The sequence below is a fragment of the Castor canadensis genome, chromosome 6 (genome assembly GCF_047511655.1).
Source record: "Castor canadensis chromosome 6, mCasCan1.hap1v2, whole genome shotgun sequence".
Classification (NCBI taxonomy): Eukaryota; Metazoa; Chordata; class Mammalia; order Rodentia; family Castoridae; genus Castor; species Castor canadensis.
This window is the reverse complement of record NC_133391.1, coordinates 117950137-117969041: the sequence shown is the minus strand read 5'-3', so window position 1 is coordinate 117969041 and position 18905 is coordinate 117950137. Positions and strand designations below refer to the sequence as shown.

The window sequence follows — 18905 nt, the reverse complement described above, 5'->3', positions numbered from 1 at the left end:
TCATCTCACTAAAAATAGTTAGCATAGGTGATACTCAATAATGACTGAGTAGGGGATAAAACCTTTCAGGAGAGTCTTGTTCCCTTTGCATCTTTTCTAGCCACGTTTGACAAATCCATTTGGGTACATTTTTCTGAGCTGTGTGCATTGCGTATGTGCTTTTCACTGATAGTGCATAAAGTTGTAAAAGCTAATAAGCTTATGAGAAAGAAGTCTGTTGCACCTGATTTTCCTTTCAAGTTCACTAAGTTACATTTATGGCAAATTCCTCATGTAAATATGGATTTGTTTTCACCTTTTTTTATTTAGCAAAAGTGGAAATGCTGCTGGTTTGATTAAAATAAAGTGGAAACTCTTTAATGGTATAGAATACCACTGCCTTTTTAAAAAAGTACACAGGGAATTGAAGGGTTTTGGTTGTAGTTCATTTAAAAGGGGATGAAAAGAGAGAGTAAAAAAATTATTTTTGACCTCATTCTTATTGAAATCTTGATCACTAGATCAAGAGTTTTTAGGCCTGTGGGGTGAGTACTTTACGAAACTCATGAAAGTTGCTGGAGAAATCATTGTACTTTTTTTTTTTTATTTCTTTACACAGGTAATGGAACTTAATCGATCTGAGAGCTTATGTCATGAAAATTCATTCTTCATCAATGAAGCTTTAGTGCAAATGTCACTTAACACTTTCCATAAACCAAATCCATCAGGTATCCATTGGGATACCACTTACCCCTCAAATGTACTCACTTCTGATTTGGTAAGGACTAGTGACAACCAAGTAGACCTGAAGACAGATATTTCTCAGTCTTCAGATGTCAACCATGAACTGTGGATCTCCGCTGGGCCCTGTCAGCACATACCGCCTCTCTTTGAAAGCAGGAAGGATTCTTGTAAAAATGGTAATTAACAATTTATACCATCCTCTGTATGGTTTCAACACAAAAATTCTTTTCTCTTTTGGCTCTTGGGTAGAGTGAATCAAAGTGAGCCCTAGAATAAGTTGGTGCTGATAAGATGTTGTTTGGTGAAACTTTTTTTTTTTTTGTGAAATCTAAGGACTGCCTTCACTCCTAAGTGTCTAGAAAAGTGAAGTGCGGTTATAGGGCTTAAGGAACGAGACCAACCTATAAGAAATAGGGTTTTCAGGCCCGTGGGCTAAATGATGTCCCCTTAAAAGTGAAGCAACTTGATATTTATCCCCCACTGTGGACTCTGCTACATCCTAATACTCCTATCTGTTGGCTCTCAGAAATAAAAGACATGGACAGGATTTGTGGTAAGACTTTATTGTCTATCACAGCAATTTCCTGTAATGTGAGTGAACTCTTCTGTACTGCTATTAAACACCCAAAATGAAACTGTTAACATCATTTGTCATTGTTAAAAAAAAAAAAAGGTGTCGTTTCTCCATAAGTACCTCGTAATAACACAATTTGCTAATCCCATTAAAGCATTTGCCAAATATAAAGGAAGGGCAGCTCGAGTTTCCAACTCCACGTGAGTCCAAATGATTTAAATCTTTGTCTATTATAAATTGTTTTCTGTGGGACATGAGGTAGGGAATGAGAAGAACTTGAAACCTCTCTACGAAAAACAGATGGTATGCAATAGAATAAACAAATGACCAGCCATAGGGATCTGAAATAAATCGCTGACAGCAAAATGTTTCAGAGATATAAAACAAGCTGTAGTAATAGAGATCTTTAGAACTGGACACAGACTTGTTTCCATGCTTAATATATGGTCTTTGTTTGTCAGCTGGGATGATAATTTTTCAGCAACAAAAAGTTTTGAAGGTATTTGGCTTCTTCCAATTAGGGAGTAATAATTCTGACACTGTCTGCAAGTTGATTTATCACTGATCCAAAAGCTGTTGATTCTCAGTGGTGCTAATTCTTTATATCACTTAGTCACTGCCATAACCTTCTCATTTCTTGTCAGTGTGTAAGAGAGAATGAAATAGTTCTTCTAAGTATCATTTCAAATGTTCTTTAAGTAGAAAAGAAAAAAAAACACACTGTGATAGTTTGTATTAAGATAAACAAAGGGTTAAGCAAAATTTAGAAAATGTAACCCCTTTAATATATTATCTTACAATTTAATACTTGAAGAATGTTTTTTTCTAGGCACATGTTGCTTTACTGTGTTGATTCATTAACTTGCTATTTGCAGTGCTTTTTGTGTTTTTGTCAGTGTGGTTTTACATACTGGCTTTGGTATAATTCAAAAACTCAGTTTGAGTTAAACCACATTGGGCTTTTGTTTAAGAGCAGTATTTCTCTTTTACTTTTTGTGCATCTGCCATTTTTTCTATTGCCTGTGCTTCAAAGTAGAAAGCTTTTAAACATTTGGCAGCCTACTTGCCTACTTTAGTGGATAGAAAACGTATTAAGGAAATAAACAGTGGTTATATACAAAACTATTCTAGCCACATGCAGAGTTAAATAGAGCCAAGAAAAATGCTGAGAAAATGGACTTTTGCTTAAGAAATTGTATGCCCTGTGTAGGCCAAGGACACTCTGGACATTGACAGGAGAGAGGAAAGATCAACTTTGGCCTAAATCTCTTAGGAACATCCTAATGCCTATGAGTAGGGATTAGATCAGAAATGGTATGTACACTGGTAACCACTAGAGTTTTGCAAGTAGTCAAAAACCCCTATTTATATTTGTTTACTTATGCATGATAAGCAATTTCTAGAGGACAGAAAGTCAGAAAACAGGTGATAGGGAAGTGGAATGAAAATGTGGTATATTTTCTTATGACGGTGGTCAGGACCAGATAAAATTGTTGAAACTCCTCACAGTTCTTACAATTGAAAGTAGCACAACATGGGCTACTGAAGGACTTTCAGGCTGAACTAGGCTCTGAGTACTTTCTATATATGCTCCAGGGGTGTGAGGGAGTTAAGGCCTATTCAAAGATGCTCTGCTCCTTACATAACTTGCAACTAAATCTTCATTTCCATGGTCATCAATGATCACTAGCGAGGGTCCCCATAGCTCACAATATTTGGACTACGACATTTGCCTGTGATGTTCTGGGCTGGTATTTTATTAAATGTGCATTTACCAATATTAAGGCTGTATTGACTATTCCATGGTTGGGCCCTAAGGTCAGCTGTTTCAGGCAGCACCTTAAAGAATGGTTTGCTTCCTTGGCTGGTCCAGGACTATGTACATGGGCCCAGCTCAGATCAATGGAAATAGGAATTTCTGCAATGGTAAATCTGATGGAAAAAATTGTTTCTAAACAAAATTCATGAATGTGTTTAGAAGTCATCTAAACTGGAATTTTCTTCAGGTTTTTCAAATCAACCCTACCAGATATCTTCTGTGCGGTTTGTGATCTGACTTTGATTAATTTTAGTATTTCTTTGCCACTGCTACTGCTACCAGTGACTATATGACACATCAGATTGCAATCGTGGTGCTGAGGGTTTTATATGGAGACACTCATTTAATATAACAACCAACCAACATGGTTTTTCTTTTTATCTCCATTTGAGAGAGGAAAACTGGAATACAGAAAAGCTAAGCAACTTGTCCAAGGTCGCACAGTTAGTAAGTGGCAGAACCACAGATTGAGCCTGGGAAGACTGGCTGTGGGGCTCATGCTCTCAGATTATTGCATCATATCACTAATTTCTAGGACATGTTGAGTTGTACTTGTGATAGAATTTGGAGTAGATCTGTAATGAATCTTTGTGTAATTCCTGGCAGGAGGTTCGTGTTAAGGGCCAGGTTTTTGTTTTTGTTTATTTTCTCCCCCTCCCTCTCTTTTTTAACATTACCATTTTTTTGGAAACTATTTCTAAGTGTTTTGGATTGCTGTGGCCAACTTTTGCATGGGACCTGAGCATCTTCAAATAGCATAAATCCCCTTTAGTTTTACTTTGTCCCACAACATGCATCTTCTTAAGCATATTTTATTTATCTAATGTCTAATAATAACCTGATCTTATTTGTAAATATTTTAAAGGTAGCACTTTAAAAAAGTTTACATTCTGGTTTTGGAAGTTGTTTTATGAAAAATTCTTTCATGTTTGAATATTAAATTTGATTTTATTTATTGTGGAAGAGATGGTTGGTTTAAGAACTTTTGCTCTCTTCTGAGAGACACCAGCCAAGACCACAAAAATTTTGAATTTCTTTAAATAATGAAGTCTCTGTGGGACAATTGCTATGTAATTGGCCCTATGAAATGTTCAACTGTATTACTCTTAAAGGAAAGAGAGAGAGAGAGCATTAAAACCATTTCATTCTTTCTAGCTTTAAGAATTCTAGAACTTTATATCAGATGCATCCATTAGTTTACACTGTTTGTCTTTTCCATTAATCAATAAAGAAAACATTTTATGGTACATAAATGTGAAATCTTCTTAGTCTCCCTTTCAGTTACACTTTTATCTGTATCTCAAAACTATATTTGCAGATTGCCTAAGAAATTTTCTTCAGTGCACTTAAAGAATTATGATTTTTTGCTATGCATATGATAAAAATTAAAGTGAGCCAAATTTTTATGGTAACTGTGTAGATACTGAAAAAAGTAACTTTATTAAGTTTGGGTCCAAAGGAGTGTTTTCTTTTACTACATATTAGTATTTGGTGCCCAGAAAAATATTGTCAAACTTCAAAGCATTGTATCCAGATTATCTTATCTTGTGTGTGTGTATATGTATGTGTGTGTGTGTGTGTGTGTGTGTGTGTGTGTGTGTTGTGTGTGTATGTGTTTGGACAAATACAGAAAGTTGTGTTAAGCTTTCAATGACAGATTTTTTTACATAGAAATTTTCCTAGTGAAAAGCTATCATGTAGTTAATATTTAAATAGCAGTCTTTAAGAAGTGAGAATATGGCAATTTCCAATGTTTTAAAAATATTGGACAATTCAGAAATTGGCACCTTATTTGTGTAATCTATGTGGAATGAAGCTTTGCCAAAGACCTTCAGGCAATTTCCCATAAAACTGAAATTGGCATTAGACACCATAAACCTCAGTGACAAAGAGGTATTTGAAGAGGGGGTTGTACAAGTGCTAGGCCTGCCAAAATAAAGTACCTCGGACTGGGTGGCTTACACAACAGAAATTTAGCCCCTCACAGCTCTGGAGAGTAGAAGTCCAAGATGAAGGTGTTGGCAGGGTTTGTTTTCTTCTAAGGCCTCTCTTCTTGGCTTGTAGGTGACCATCTTCTCCCTGTGTCTTCACATGGCCTTCCTCTGTGCCTGTCTGTGTCCTCATTGACTCTTCTTATAAGGACACCAGTCATATTACATTAGGGCCTATGCTAATGACTTCTTTTAACTTATTTACCTCCTTAAAAGCCTTATCTCCAAATACATTCTGAGGTGCTAGGAGCTTGGACTTTAACATGTGAACTTTTAGAAGGTACAATTCAGCCTTTCATAGGAATAAAATGATGATTTGCTTCCTGGGATAGTTTTAAGTGTCATGAAAGCCTTAATTTTTTTTTTTTAATGTGCCAATGTTGAACTACAGTTTACATATATTGTTGGGGTTTTTCACTTGGTTAGGGCAATGAGTTGAACTTGAATTAAAAAATTACATAACATTAAAATTATGATAAATATCTAAATTTATATTTGCTGATAGGCATAGATACCTGTGCTATCAAGTCTATGTAAACACATGAAATTAGGGCAGAAAATATTGAATCTGTAGGTTCATTTCCTATTTACTAAAATGAAGGCAGAAAATCTCTACTCTGCAGGTTCATTTCCTACTTATAGAGCCTAAATAAGAAATTTAAGCTACAATTGTCAGCCTACCCCTTAATTAAGGGACTTTGGGAATTTTGAGCTCTCTACAATTGGGAGGATAGAAGATGTCTGTGTTTTGGATCACTTACATGAAACTAAACTGAGGAATTGAGAACCTTCATTATGGCATCAAATTATTATCCAGATATATCTATAGGAGTTTGGAGAAGTCAGAATTGAAATCCGTGGACAATTCTGTGTCTTTCTTCTCGAATCCTGACTATCACTTTAGATACTACTTTAAAGGAAGTCATAATATTGTTTGCTCTTGGTGATCTACATCATGGTGAAAGTAAAAGAAATTGGGCTCAAAGGCTTAAGTTTTCATCTTCCTCATCGACAAATGTAGATGATTGACTTTAGCCTTTTGCAGATTTTGTATTAGGAAAAGGAAACATGACATTTGCTCCTAGAGCCTGGTGAGCCATGAGTGCTTACTGCCAACTTCCTGCTTGCATATTCTCTGGGGGCAGGTTGGCTGTGTGAGCCAACTGGGCCTGGGCCATCTTGCCTTAGCACAAGCAGCCCAGTCCACAGCAGGAGAGCAAAACCAGCAGGTGGGTGGATTCAGAGGCAATGAGCCAGCCATGTGACTGCCTGTTCATCCCTTCATGGGTTCCAATTTGGTTTGGTCAGGCTGCTAAAGTGGGAGTCCACTTAGTATGAATGCTTCCAGAGGCTAGGCCTGGCCTTGGGTCATCCCTACGCGCGCACACACACACACACACACACACACACACACACAGCCTTTGGGCCACATGTTTGACCTCTCTAAAATGGGGAGACTTTATTCTCAAACTGGTTATGGGTTGGATTTGAAAGGGAAGTTGTCTGTAACCATTTAGGTACCAAATATGCCTGAAGGGTAAAGTATGCTCCATCCCATCACAATGATCCAACACAAGCAAAGGAATCACCACCCTCTCCACATATCAGAATCTGGGGACTCTCCTTGCTCACCTGATCCCCAGACAGCCATGATGATACCATTTTTAGGGCTTGCCTAAATTGTACAGTGTTCATCTGAATACTGCTGTTTTATGTTTGCCTAAGAAGAATATGACCATTTAGTTCAGGAGGTAGCAAACTTTTCTTAAAGGGTCAGATAGTAAGTAATTGAGTTTTTTGTGAGCCATCGTTTCTTTGTTGCAGCCAGTGAACACACTGCTATTATGACTGAACACAGCCATCCACAATATATGACAAACACACTTAGTGTGTTCCAATAAAACTTTAATTATAAAAACAGGTGGCTATGGTTGCCTCCCCAACCATAGTTGATCTCCAGCCGCCCCTTTTCTCCCCCCAACTTAAGTTGAAGGATGATGAAGGGTGTACCTGGTTACTCCTAATTTGAAATGTTTATTCAAATTAACTCATCTTTGGGTACATTAATACTGTAATATCACATGGCATTTCAAGCCATTTGAAAGCAGTCTTGAATTCATGGTCTCATTTGTTGTTTACATCAGTCTTAGGAGATTATTGTTACTGTCTTTTCTCTTTCACTTTTTATTCAGTGAAAACATGAATTCAAAAAGATATAGTTAAATGCATTGGACGGAGTTCAAGTCCAGTTGTTTTATAAGGAGAGACTTTCCCCCCAACTCCTACTCTCAAACTCCTGTGATGCTGTTGATGAGGGCCATCCTCTAACTATGATGTTAATGAGAAGTAAGATAGAAGATGGGATTTGTTGCTAGAACCATAGTTACTGTAGCTGGGTTTCATGCAGTGTGAAATAAAAACATATATTCCTCTGTTCAGAGATGTGATTTGGAACAGGGTTTGACTGAAGTCTCTAAATTTGTGTATCTAACATTCCCCTTGGGTAACTTTGAAGTGCCCAGGGTGACTTGTGTCACTGCCCGGCTGACCTGGAGTTCTGGGCTTGATGTTCAAGAACCTCAGTCCAAATCCTGACTCCAGCTTCTACTGCTGTGTGATCCCTGACTATACAAAAAGGGAAGAAAGTGTTAACAGAATTTAACATGTCCTGTGGAAATCCATCAGCTTCCTTCTTACCTCCTGGAAGTAATTCATTCTAATTGTGATTCAGACAGTCTGCTAATGAAATAAAAGTATCTCCCAAAAGTCATTAGAAAGTCAATAGCTTTAAAGATGGTTTAAAAATTGCTGTAAATTGGGAAATTTTTTTACTTAGAATGGAAATTTATTAGAACTAAAGGGGTAACTCCCTGTATTGGTCTCACAGGAGACATTTGTGTCTCACCAGAATTGTCCCAGAGAGGAAGCCCCAAAAGCACAGTTTTGCTTCCCTTTTTTTCCTCTCAATGGTGGAGTAAATGTCATCAGTCAGCCACATTTTCCAATCTAAATGTGAGTACCCAAATGTAGGACAATATGACCAGAAGACTGAACACTCACTTTGAGATGGGGAGCTTCCCTATGTAGAGACCACCTAGATGGTGTTGGGTACATCATATAAATGTACCCCAAGAAACTCTTCTACTCATACTTTTTTGGTTCCCTAAGTGGGTTCTACTACTAGAAGGAAAATGAAAGCCAGACATAGCTAACAAGAGTAACCTGGTATGAACCATTTCTCACTTTAAAAATTCTATTCTGGTTTATGACCTTAAATCTCTTTGAGTTTGATGAATCTGAAGCAATTTGTCCTTATTAGTCCTGAATAAGCTGATTTTAAAAAATCAAGCTTTAGAATCACCAGAAAGCAACTCTTATTAGTGTTTACAGTTTAAATTAATTACATGGGCAATAATTTATGTAATGTCTGTCTGTGCCACTAGAGAGTAAGCGTCATGGGGGTGGCGCGTTACATGAGTCTCCTTTGTTAATTGCTTTATCGCAAGCACCAAGCTCAGTGTTTGGCATATAATGAACATCTGATAAATATTTATGAATGAATGAAAGACTTCTCTTCCTCCTCCCCAATGCGGAAACAAATGTGTTCATTAACTACAGTATTATGTATCAGTTTGGTATAAGAATTCGTGTACAACTCTAGAGAACATCTCTTTATGTTATTTTCCCCTTTAGAACATTGTACATATAGCTCCCATATGGCTATGTGTAGCAAATGAAAACAAGTTCCAATGTGTTTTCCATAAACTGCTTTAGGCTAACTTAACCTTATAGAAATGAATTCCATTGCTGTCATTTTAGGGAAAGGACACATAAATAATTGACCATGTAATTGTTATATCAATAACAATTAGTCAGCTTATCTGTTCACTGGGGTCTATTTTTTTAAAAAAACATAAAGTATCTCAAACACCAGTAAATTAAGCATGGGTGGCTAGCTCAACATCAATGAAACACTTTCTTAAACCCTTTTTCTTCTGGTAAATCCTATTTAACAGGCCAGTGTATCTCCCCAGGCAAAACAATTAGCGTTTAGTTAAATATACTCCTAGAATGAGAACCAATTTCCTTGGCACAACCTTCTACTTGCCTGCCTAAAAATGTTGCCCAAAATATCATATTTATTATAGCAACCTTAAAATTAAGTACAGAGGGATCTTCAGAACCATATCCCTTTGCTCTATCCCAGACTGATGGACTGAAACACATTTATGTTCTTTTCCCATCACTTCTCAAACTCAACTGGCTAAGGAGGAAGAATTATTCTGATTAGACCTTGGGCCAGATAATAAATTAGCCTGGGCCTTACTTTTGATCTGTGGAGTTGATAATTTGTTGTGATAAATCACTGTTGAGTTTCCTTGGATAAGGAGCCAAGGTATCCATTCTCTTTTTGGAAAAAATACTAATTCAATTTAATTGGAAATGTTAATCTTTGGTTCAAAAATACCTAAGAAAAACTATAGAATTCCAATGATTTACATTATATAGGATAGGACTCTGTGCCTTCGACTGAACAATTTCACAGTAAGGCTGTTCAAAATCTAATTGTTTCTATGGTGACTTTTTTTCCATAACTCTTGGTACAAATATCATTACACAACAGTTTTTTTTTTTTCTTCTTAAAACATAGCATGCTGGGTGTTTGTATTAAATATAGACTATCTGGATTATCCAGCTGAAACACAGGAGACTGCTCTATGAATTTAAGCTCTTTTTTTTTTTTAAGCTTTGAAAGAAAGCTTTTTTTTTTTTGTAAGGCTTTGAAAGAAACATTTACAAGCAAAGCATTGGCAGAGTTTTAATTTTATTTAATGACCTGTTTCCTACCAGTGATCTTGGCACCCTATACTGTGATTTGCAATCAATTAATCATGCAGAATGTTGTAACGCAGCAATGTAAAGCATTCCCTCTTTGCATCTCATAAATCCACCAGAACAAAGAACAGAAATCATATGCTCAACGACCTCTTCGTGCGACACCCCAAATGAGGAGGTGGTTTGATACTCTGTTTTCTAAAGTGCCCCCCAAAACATTCTTGTGATTCCAAGTTTGAAAGTTCCTATTTCTCAAAGACAATTTGATTCTATGCTGGGCTGTCCGTCTAGGAATCTATAAATCTTAGCTGCAGTTTGGAAATTGATCATTTAGATGGAGAATTGTTGATTCTTCTGGATCACTGAAAGAAAGCTATGGTTTTGTATTTTCCCCTAAATTCAGGACGGTCACACTCAGCTGCAAGAGCTCATATTTTGGGGATTCTTTGTAAGAATGATTGAGGAAGGAAGCAGTTTCCATCCTTGGAATAACAATGACATTTGCTAGAGGCAGATGGCAGAAGTGGAATAGTGTGATACTAGAAGTCAGGGAGACTTCACGTACTTGCCTTTGCCAAAAGATTCTGGAATCTGTGTGTTCAGGGTCTTAAACTTGTATTCTTGTCATTTTAGATGTTGCCTTGCAGTTAACTATTTAGCTATGATGGATTTTTTTCTAATTTTAGCATAGTAAGTGTGGAGCTGTTTAGTGTTAAAATTACATGAGCCTACAGACATTGTATTATTGTTTTTATTTATCTTCTTAAGACTCTTGTTTTGGAATGTTCTTAAAACAAGAATATGAAGCTCAAATATATCCCATCTGATTAAAATTCAGCCCTCTTTAAAGACACTAAAGGTTTTCCTTCCGATGAGTATGTTAAACTTCTGGCTCTTAATGAATTTATTCCTACCAAAAAGTTGTGCTATTTTTGATGTCTTCTTCATTTGTCCAGATTGGCATGAGAGACACAAGCGGAGCTCATCTTATATTTTTAGATGCTTCATGCTTCTGTTCTCATGAGCCCTAAAATATCCTCACAAAGTTACATATGCAAACTACTTTTCATCAGCATGTAGATTAGAGAGAGGGAAAAGCATAATGGACATTTTGTCCAAAATGTGATAGTCTGTTAATCAGTGTGTGGTAATGAGGCTATATTTTGCATTCAGGCTCCAGAATGAGAAAGTTCAGTTGCTTATTGACGTCTCCCTTGGGATTATGACTGGAACCACAGCCATCTTGCAGTCATACTGCGAGTGGGTGGGGCTGACCTTCTTTCAGGGTACTCCACTCAGCTACCTACATGATTTTTTTAATTTAGTTATTTTATGTTGAACAAGCAGTCTGAGGTTCAAGAGTTGTGAAAACTGATACTACATCTGTCTTTATGCACTCCCTCTATTATGAGTTAGTTACCTTAATGTCTGAGCTGGGAGCAAACAAAGTACATTAAAAATATCCTTCTTATAAAGTTATCATTGTGGAATTTTCCATGTTTTCTGGTAAAACATAAAAGAATTTTTTCCAAATGTACATTAAAATATTTCCTCTTTGTATTTGTCTGATAACAGAGGGAGACACATAGACATGTAGATATGATAGACAGAACATCTTTGTCATATTTGCTCTCTTGACTACTACTTAAGAGATCTAGTAGCCCTTTCTCTCCCCCACTGGTAAGCTAAAGGCACAAATTCTTCCTTTTGTAAATCTGGTTGGGCTTCACGTAAAACATTCATTTTTTTGAGCAAACTCAGTACTTAAGGTGATGATTACTTTTTGGTTTTTAAAAGGGACTATTAGCTAACTTTGAGGTTGTATGTTTCAGAAAAACTCCAGAAAGTGTGTTTCACAAAGACCTTAATTAAATGACTGAGTCAATAACCTAGAAAACAAAACAAAACAAAACTAGGTCTCGTGGCCTGCGCCAGCTCATCCTAGGAACCAAACTGGGAGCCATGGGAGATTGAGAAAAGATAAAAGACAACATGCAAAAAAGCTGGGATCAGGTGGGCTGGGTGCTCTGGTGGAGACACACAACAGCCTCCATCACCTCACCTCCGGCAAGTTTACTATATACAGCGATAAACAAGGAAGTAAAGAAAGTTCTCAGGCAGGGTGACATCGTAGTTATCAGGAACAGGGGGAACCTAAGATCGCTACTCTCTGGACGTAAACATCTTAGGAAAAACAGCTGTGCTGCATTTTGTCCTCACTCCCTTCTGCAGCTGGGGGCTGTGTCATCTCAGCCTGCAGATTATTTGACATGGCTGTGCTCATGTCAAGTTCTCACAGTTTTCTCATAATCCACTCCCCACAACTAGGGTTGAAATTTGCTTAGATTTCTATTCATTTTTGACCAGAATGACCAAGAACCAAATTAGCCCAGATATGTTCCTGTGAGGAAAGCAGGCGATGTGATTTTCCCTGCCATTCAAAGATGAGAAAATTGAGAATGCTGCCCAGAATCTGCAACCAAGCTTCAGTGACTAGACTAAAAACATGCTGCCTAATGTAGTCACTCTCATGTGCATTTATTGGTGCTTCACCATTACAAGAGTGATTTGAATGGATGAACAAATGAATGTGTGGGCAAATGCACTTAATATCAGACAATGGAGTTGGCAGACGGACATAGTGATTAAGACAGAACACTTGGAGGGTTGATGGAGTGGCTCAAGCAGTAAGAGCTCCTGCCTAGCAAGTGTGAAGTACTGAGTTGAAACTCCAGTGCTGCCAAAAGAAAAGAGAATGCTTGGAAATTACACCTGGGTTCAGACTCCAATTCTGTCATTTATTATCTGTGAAATTTTAAGCAGGTTTTTAAAGTTACTCTGTGTGTCTCAGTTTCCTCATCTATAAAATTATACTTCTAATAGTATCTAGTTTGTGGGTGATATGAGGATTACATAAGGCAATACATGTGAAATTCTTAGAATGTTGTGAGCAATTAATAAATATCACTAATACTCTTATTTCTTGTGGTGAGAGAGAAATAAATTATTGAAGTGAATCACTTGAGTCACTGGACTGCTTCCAGTGTGGTTGCTCTGGAAACTGGACAGACTTGTTGGGACTTGTTTGGGTATTATCCAAGTCATCACAACTCAAACACGATTCCACAATTCAATTGGCTGTTATTGGTATTATGTGAGTTTTAAGTTCCCATGATTAGGCAGTATTGGGGAATGCTGCTTTGGGGACTACACAACTTTGTGCACACTTTAGTTGTGCTCATGTGCTCTGCAAGTCTCCCAAAGTGACACTTACCAAACCTATTTAACCATAGCATCCTCTTCCCCAGTCCAGTGTCTTACAGAACTGATATTTTTTTTGAAACACACTTTGGAAAATACTGATATTAGTGGATGTTGAAGTCAACTCATTGCATGTGGCATACCCTTTGAACACATTTTTTTTTCCTCCTTTGGGGACAGTTGAAATCTAAATGGCCTTTCTCAGCACAATTTACCACATGGATTGTATATTGAAATCCAACACAATGAATACTTTATACAGCTTATTTTCTGTTTCGAGGTATAATTTACCTACAGTGAAATGCTCAGCCATTAAGTCTACTATTCAACCAGTGTGGTAAAAGAAAATCAAGGTACAGAACATTTCTAACACCCCACAGAGCCCCCCACCTTACATTGCTTTCCAATCAACCCCCAGTCCAGCCACAACCACTCCTCTGCTTCCATCACCATGAGCTAATTTTGCTTATTCTAGAGTGGGATGGAGTCAGGCACCCTATAACTTTTCATGCACAGCTTGTTTCGCTTAGCATGTTATTTTTGAGATGTAGCCATGTTGTTGTATGGCCTGGTGGCTGGCTCCCTTGTGGTACTGAGTATGATGAAGATGCCATAGTTTTCTATTTAAGAGACACCTGGTCTGCTTCTGGCTTTTAGCTACTATGAATAAAGCTGCTATGAACATTATTGTGCAAAGATTTTTGTGCATTATGTTTTCATTTCTCTTGGATAAATACCTAGGAGTAAAATTACTAATTAAAAACCTGCTTAGCTTTTTAAGAAACTGTGGAGTGGTTTTCAAAATGGCTGCATTGATTGTAATGCCTCCTGAGTGTGGAGAGCAGGTCCAGTTTACCTTGGCTTCCCTGGTGCCCAGTGCACTGCAGGACACCCACTACATACCTAGTGTTAATTCTAGAATGAATGGATGAGAAGCTCATACCAGTTTTTATTCTGAGATACCCTGTGACCAAAAATGAATGCTTTGACTATTAGGAAGGTAAGAATTTTATTAGCTAGCTATGGATTCATTGTAGGCAGGCAAAAGATAAAGGGGGAAACACACCTCCCTCTCATCCTGTTTTTGGGCCAGCCTCTCTTGTTTCAGGGTGGTGTATGTCGGGAAGCTGGGGATGCACAGGGTGATGGAATGGTCTGGTCAACAGTATCAGCCAAGCTTTAAAAAGCCTCCTAAAGTTAATATGATATTTCCATTGCAGACAACCTGAAACCCACTTTTCCAGGCCCCCCTCCCTTGGTTCATCTGTACAAGGCCATATGTCAGCCATACTGGACTTCTCTCCTTTCTTAATGACCTCTAGCATTCTTCCCCTTTGCAGTGGTGGCATACTCCACTGGGAAGACCTCCTACACAAAGCCCTTCCTTCCTGCTGACATCCTGCTGAGTCTTCAAAGTACAGTTCAAGTGTTTGCTCCTCCTGAAACCTGCCCTGGCCACCACATCTGGAAGGTCTCCCTTTCTGGAGGATCTTTGACATTGTATCCACCTGTCAATAGTGTTCATTCACCATTTAGCAGGAAATCCTGCCTATTGAACTCATGTGTGTCTACAGCGTCTTACTCTGCAAAGTAATAGGTTAGCTACTTCTGGGCCATGTGTTTTGTAGTCCTCCACAGTCTGGTACGAACTGGGGCTGGTGGTCACCAAGGAGGTAGCTGAGGCTTGCTCTTGGATCTTGCTCATGGGAAATTAACTAGCATTCTTTAGGTCCTGGTGTTAGTCACAGGTGATAGAAACATCAGGAATCATAAATACTAACAGCTCCATATATTCACAAGACAATTTTAAATCACTTCCTTTAGGGAACTGTGACAGTTTATCCTATGGCTTATATGTTCCATTTTGGTTGTTGTTTCAGTAGTTTAAAATCCTAATTTTGACTCTTTTTGATAAACTGCCTCCTTTTTTAATTGTTAAATTCCTAAAAATGTTTAATTTCCAGAAATGTAATATAGCGATCTTGACTCTGATAACATAAATTTTAAAAGAACACCCAAGGGTGTAAAATCTTTATCAAGCAAAACATATTTTCTATATATTATGTTATACTTTTAGAATTACAATCTTTTTAGAGTGACATAAACTCAAGGCTGTAATTAGAAAAGATACTGCAAGATATGGTTTCTTAATAAATGTTCTTTCAAACAAAGGAGAATTACTAAGTTAATGTTTCTTATTTTAAAAAAAAAAAAAAAAAAAGCATGTTGTCCCCAAACTGTAAGTGCCAATTTCTCAAAGAAAAATTAGTCTGTAAGGTTTTTAACATCTCACAATTTTGTAATTGATCAAGAGAAAAAGAAAGCCATTTGTAGACTTTTAAAACAAAGAATTGGATGCCATTTTTAAAAGTCTGGTAATAACATAATTAAGCAGGTAGAACTAATTAGCTTGGGTGTATTTGATTTAATTGCTTGCCTTCTGCTGGCTTAAAGAAAAACACTACATCTTGTATGCTTAAGAATTTTAGCAGCTGTTTTCCCCTCTACTGAAGCAGTAAGAAGTAAATGCAGCATTAAAATTCCTAGCTTGACTTCCTGCCTTATTCAGCTGGCAGAGAAATGAATTTGATTCTTCTTCTCTCAGCAGAATAAGAGGTGTAACTCTTTCTGCATGACTAGTATCATGCTGCTGGTTGTTTCCAGAAAGCCAGCTCTTTTGTCATCGTAGTTAGGAGTCCAGGGCCTATGGATCCTTAGAAGGTATTCAAAGCTGTGACAATATTCATTGCCATTAAATTCAGCACTCTTAATAAGGTATTCTTGCTCCTTCATGGGGACTCCAATATTTGACTATCTTAATTTGTTTTGATTATTTAAAATGGGTATATGTCTTGTCTATCTGAATCTATTGTGGACAATTTCAAACATATGCAAAATTTACAGGTGTATAGCAACTACTCATGTGCTTATTGTCATGGCCAGTCGTATTTCATCTAGATTCCCTCTCCTACTCCAGCATTATTTTGAAGCAAATTCTAAAAATTATCTGTAAACACTTATTCACCCATAAGCATTTCAATAGAGATCTCTAAAAGATAAGAAACTCTTTTAAAACCATTTGGCATACATAGGAAAAAATTAGCAATAATTCCATAATATCAGCACATAGTCATATGCTTAAATTTCCAGTTGTTTCATAAATGTCACATGTATGTATTTTTCCAGTTTTTTGGACTTAGGATAAAAATAAAGACTACACATTATAGTTACAGTTGCTAGCCATGTAATTTAATGTATTTATTTATATAGAAGGCTTAATTATGAAAAATTTCAAACTTACAGAAAAGTGTAGAAAATATGTAGTAGTCATGCATTGAATAACTGTTGACATTTTGCCATATTTACTTCAGATCTCTTTGCCTTTTTTTTTCTTTTTAAGAAATAATATATCATACTGACATGGCTACAGTTCTTCCTGTTATTTTTCCCCTTTTTTCCTATTCAGAGTTAAACAATATTCTAAAATTGGTCTATGTCATTTCCACAGTAAGTTTTTTAATACAGATATACATTCATAATCAATATATCATACTTATTGTTTTTTAACACTGGTACAACTAACCATTTATGTAAGTAATGGTTACTTTTCTCCAGATGCATTGTTGGGCATCTAAATGTTTGCCAAAATAGTGGTATGAAAATGGTAAGTCATTCTTTTCTAATTACCAGTGAGATACAGTGCCTTTTCATAGTTACTGGCTTTTCAGCATCCATCTTCTATGAATTCTCTGTTCATGTGGTTTTTTTGCTAACTCATAGTAGATTTGGGAATTTCAATAGTGTCTACTCCTGCTTTTACAGAGATTCTTTTTGAATCAGCTCAATACAGTTTGGGATTGATACATTTTGCACTTTGAGAAGTAGTTTCCAGAGAGGTCACATTTACAATTACAGGTGGACACTTTAAGATTGGAAAGGGATGTTTGAAGAGCTGTGTTCTTTCAAGACCAAGAAGCATGACCAAGGGCAGAAACAACTCATACTGATACTCCAGCCTTCTAAGACTTAACCATCAGCCTAGTTTTTCATTAGTGTGCTTTGTTCTCTCTTCCCACCATTTTCCTTCAAAGCCCCCGTACTTCTCTCAGTAACTTACAATATTATTTTTATACGCAATGCATCTAGTGTCTATCAGCTTTCTTTTCTGGAAATTTTGCTTTTAGGGTCCTCTGTTCCAATATTGATTTGCTTTTCAGTTCTGCTCTGTCTTTTTCGCCATAGGTTATCCCTTCATTGCTCTCCTATGATCCTTTTATCTGGCATATTCCTTTGTTGGGTGTGTGTGAGGGAGCATATTTCTGGAATTTCCCTAAGAAAACATGGAAGAAGGCAAATCTTTCTTTCCTGATTACTCGACATGTTTTTTTTTTTAATTTTATTTGTTCATTTTTGATACTCTGGGTTTTTATAATTTATAGGGATTAGAATTCTAGATGAAAAATTATTTTTGTTCCGACAATTTTAAAAGGTTTGATTCTTTCACTTTCCAGGGTTGCTGCAGAGAAGTCTGATGCCATTTGGATTCTTGATCCTTTGTAACCTGTTTTCACTCTGGGAACTTTTAGAACTCTCTTTTTATCACTTCTCATCTGAATTTTATAGTAAACCTTCATGTGATCTTTTTTTTTTTTTTTTTTTTCATTTTTCTTTTATTATTCATATGTGCATACAAGGCTTGGTTCATTTCTCCCCCCTGCCCCCACCCCCTCCCTTACCACCCACTCCACCCCCTCCTGCTCCCCCCCTCAATACCCAGCAGAAACTATTTTGCCCTTATCTCTAATTTTGTTGTAGAGAGAGTATAAGCAATAATAGGAAGGAACAAGGGGTTTTGCTGGTTGAGATAAGGATAACTATACAGGGCATTGACTCACATTGATTTCCTGTGAGTGGGTGTTACCTTCTAGGTTAATTCTTTTTGATCTAACCTTTTCTCTAGTTCCTGGTCCCCTTTTCCTATTGGCCTCAGTTGCTTTAAGGTATCTGCTTTAGTTTCTCTGCGTTAAGGGCAACAAATGCTAGCTAGTTTTTTAGGTGTCTTACCTATCCTCACCCCTCCCTTGTGTGCTCTCGCTTTTATCATGTGCTCATAGTCCAATCCCCTTGTTGTGTTTGCCCTTGATCTAATGTCCACATATGAGGGAGAACATACGATTTTTGGTCTTTTGAGCCAGGCTCATGTGATCTTTTATAGAAATCATTTCAGTGGTTATTTATTAGGCTTTTCCAATTTAAAGACATGTTTTTAATTATTATTTTATTGCCATATAATAATTGTACAGGGGATATGCTGTTATATTTACATATGTGCTTTCAATATATCTTAGTTAGATTTATCCCCTCTGTCGTTCTCTCTCATCCCTCCCCTTAGAACAATTTCAACAGGTTTCATTCTTCTATTTTCATATATGGATACAAAATACATCCACCATATTCACCCTCATTCCCCCTTTCCTTGTACCCACCCACCTCCCACTAGTATCCACTCCTGGAAAAGATTTATTTTTCCCTTCTGCCCTTCATGTTTTTAAATTAAGTGTATATTGATAGTCCAAGGGGGTTTAGCCTTGGTACCTCACATCTGTATATTTCATGCTTTAATTAACCCCCTCTCCCTCCATTACTTACTCATTTTATATATCCATGCTTCTCTAATATTCAACAACTTACAGTTCACTAC

The 18905-nt window shown here is 37.0% G+C and overlaps 1 protein-coding gene and 1 long non-coding RNA gene across 8 annotated transcripts in view; one reads left to right on the top strand and one right to left on the bottom strand.

The window, feature by feature from the left end:
- The window catches only part of LOC141424185 (uncharacterized), a 41943-nt gene that overhangs the window by 8031 nt on the left and 15007 nt on the right, over nt 1–18905 (bottom strand). The window lies entirely within an intron of this gene.
- The window catches only part of Arhgef28 (Rho guanine nucleotide exchange factor 28), a 285671-nt gene that overhangs the window by 256294 nt on the left and 10472 nt on the right, over nt 1–18905 (top strand). For 6 of the 7 annotated variants that reach the window (XM_074077301.1, XM_074077300.1, XM_074077298.1 and 3 more), the window contains one exon: nt 599–899. The exons of the other annotated variant lie outside the window; for it this stretch is intronic. In XM_074077301.1, the coding sequence (XP_073933402.1) occupies nt 599–899 (301 nt within the window). The remainder of the gene's footprint in view (nt 1–598; nt 900–18905) is intronic. 7 annotated transcript variants of the gene reach the window in all.